Source organism: Sardina pilchardus, chromosome 17, assembly GCF_963854185.1.
Source record: "Sardina pilchardus chromosome 17, fSarPil1.1, whole genome shotgun sequence".
Taxonomy (NCBI): Eukaryota; Metazoa; Chordata; class Actinopteri; order Clupeiformes; family Clupeidae; genus Sardina; species Sardina pilchardus.
The window spans coordinates 27,701,042-27,703,541 of NC_085010.1; the positions used below are offsets into that span (position 1 = coordinate 27,701,042).

The following is a 2,500-nucleotide window of genomic DNA, read 5'->3' on the forward strand; positions in this document are numbered from 1 at the left end:
AGATAGATAGACAGATAGATAGATAGATAGATAGATATAGATAGACAGATAGATAGATAGATAGATAGATAGATAGATAGATAGACAGATAGATAGATAGACAGATAGACAGACAGATAGATAGATAGATAGATAGATGTATTTCATTCATCCCCAAGGGGAAATTATAGAATCTATAATTAATTATAAAATTAATTATAGATTGCATGTGTTTATGTGTTTATACGTGTTTTCTGTGATTTTGAAATGATATGTTAAATCTCAGTGACCACACATTCTGCATACATCTTTTTATTCATTTTTTTTATACATATTTTTATATTTACATATTGGTGCAACTTATTTCACTCAAATAGGACATTTGAAATTGTATACCCTATTGCAACTTGAATCTCACATCAAATTCCACCTTCCCATAGGAAAATTTAAATTTTACACCCTATTTTAACTTGAATCTCACATCAAATTCCACTTTCCCACCAAATCAAGTTTACAATCTTTTGATCACTACACCACTGCACCAAAATACACCGTTGCATAAATGCAGCACAGCTTCTTTTAATCTAGAACATAATTACAGATATGTTCAGTATCACTTTACTTTGCTAGTCTGCCTTCTTCATGTAGACATAGACTTCATATAGATCACCTGTTCAGATTCAAGTTCAGTATGTAAACTTGTTGTTGAACAACTACTGGACATCACCTGTATAAAAAAACATCCCCTGAACTTAACCCTAACCACATTATTTCAACAGAGTGTCAACATATAGTGTGCTGATATTTGAGCATCTGAAAATAGTCCAAATGGTTAATCCAAGTTAAGTATAAAGCATCCAAAAAAATTAGAACATGGACCACTTATTTCATTTGTATAACATGGAACAGTCCATGGAACGGTCCATAGCAACATAGACACAATTTGATGTAATGCAAAAAATACATTTTACATTTTATTTGTTTCATAGAACACACATATGACATATACCCAGTCCATCTGCTAAGGGAGAAGTGACAGAACTCCTGTGTGCCTACATTGTAGAAGGTGGTTTGCTTTCCAGGCTAAATGCTGCCATCTAGTGGCAGATATGGTCCAGAAAAAGACAACTCTAGACTAATCTGCTACATTCTCTGTCTTTCTCCCTGGGACATGTAATCCATACACATGAATGACTTGAGATATACATTATTACACACATTAAGGTTGAGATAGTGAAGATATAGCAGACTGGACTAGACAGTATAACATTTGAATTCCATTGACATAATGAACCGAAATGAACTGAGTGTTTTTAGTCAAAGCTGTCGATAAAACAACTTTGTGAGATTTCAGTCACTGAGAGGGATGCCAACATACTTCCTGAGATATGACTCTGTCATCAGTCTGAGGTTTGGCTTAGGCTTTTATCACTGTTGTTGAGCTCCTTACACTCATTGGCTGCATTACTGTCATCGATATCCATCTTGTCATTCCAACTGGCTGTGTGCCTGTCATCGATGCTCATCTTCTCACTCCCATTGGTCGGTCGCCTCTCACTGATGCTAATCTTCTCGCTCCCATTGGTCGGTCGCCTCTCACTGATGCTCATCTTCTCGCTCCCATTGGTCGGTCGCCTCTCACTGATGCTCATCTTCTCCGTCTCATTGGCTGCCTGGCCCTCTGCTTGGTCCCGGCTCCCTTGGGCCTTCTGCAGCTCGATGTCCTGGGCGCGGCGTGCTTTCACTAAGGTCCTCTTGATCTGGACGATGGCAAACCAGAAGAGGACGTATCCAAGGAGACGCAGACCGGATATCATGCCCAGGAACAGGAACCTGGCGAGGGACAGAGTGTGTGTGTCACACGTGTGTGTGTGTGTGTGTGTGTGTGTGTGTGTGTGTGTGTGTGTGTGTGTGTGTGTGCCCAGGAAAAGGGACCTGGCGAGGGACAGAGTGTGTGTGTCACACGTGTGTGTGTGTGTGTGTGTGTGTGTGTGTGTGTGTGTGTGTGTGTGTGTGTGTGTGCCCAGGAACAGGGACCTGGCGAGGGACAGAGTGTGTGTGTCACATGTGTGTGTGTGTGTGTGTGTGTGTGTGTGTGTGTGTGTGTGTGTGTGCCCAGGAACAGGGACCTGGCGAGGGACAGAGTGTGTGTGTTACATGTGTGTGTGTGTGTGTGTGTGTGTGTGTGTGTGTGTGTGTGTGTGTGTGTGTGTGTGTGTGTGTGTGTGAGAAGACACTTGTATTGTGTGTGTGCATTCACCTGAAGGTCTGCATGTCACACAGCCATATACTACTGTGTGTGTCACGTGTGTGTGTGTGTGTGTATGTGTGTGTGTGTGTGTGTGTGTGTGTGTGTGTGTGAGGACGTTTGTATTGTGTGTGTGCATTCACCTGAAGGTCTGAATGTCACACAGCCATACTCTGTGTGTGTGTGTGTGTGTGTGTGTGTGTGTGTGTGTGTGTGTGTGTGTGTGTGTGTGTGTTCTCACCTGAAGGTGTGGATGTCGTAGAACCTACATGC

The 2,500-nt window shown here is 42.0% G+C and overlaps 1 protein-coding gene across 1 annotated transcript in view; it reads right to left on the minus strand.

Annotated features, from left to right (window-relative positions):
• Positions 1 to 333: 333 nt before the first annotated feature.
• Positions 334 to 2,500, minus strand: part of LOC134061762 (solute carrier organic anion transporter family member 1C1-like) — a 13,069-nt gene continuing 10,902 nt past the window's right edge. The window contains exons 10-11 of the mRNA XM_062517532.1: positions 2,469 to 2,500; positions 334 to 1,812 (exon numbers count right to left, since the gene is read on the minus strand). The exon at positions 2,469 to 2,500 is cut by the window's right edge and continues 86 nt beyond it. Coding sequence (XP_062373516.1) covers positions 1,380 to 1,812; positions 2,469 to 2,500 — 465 coding nt within the window. The 3' untranslated portion in view covers positions 334 to 1,379. The remainder of the gene's footprint in view (positions 1,813 to 2,468) is intronic.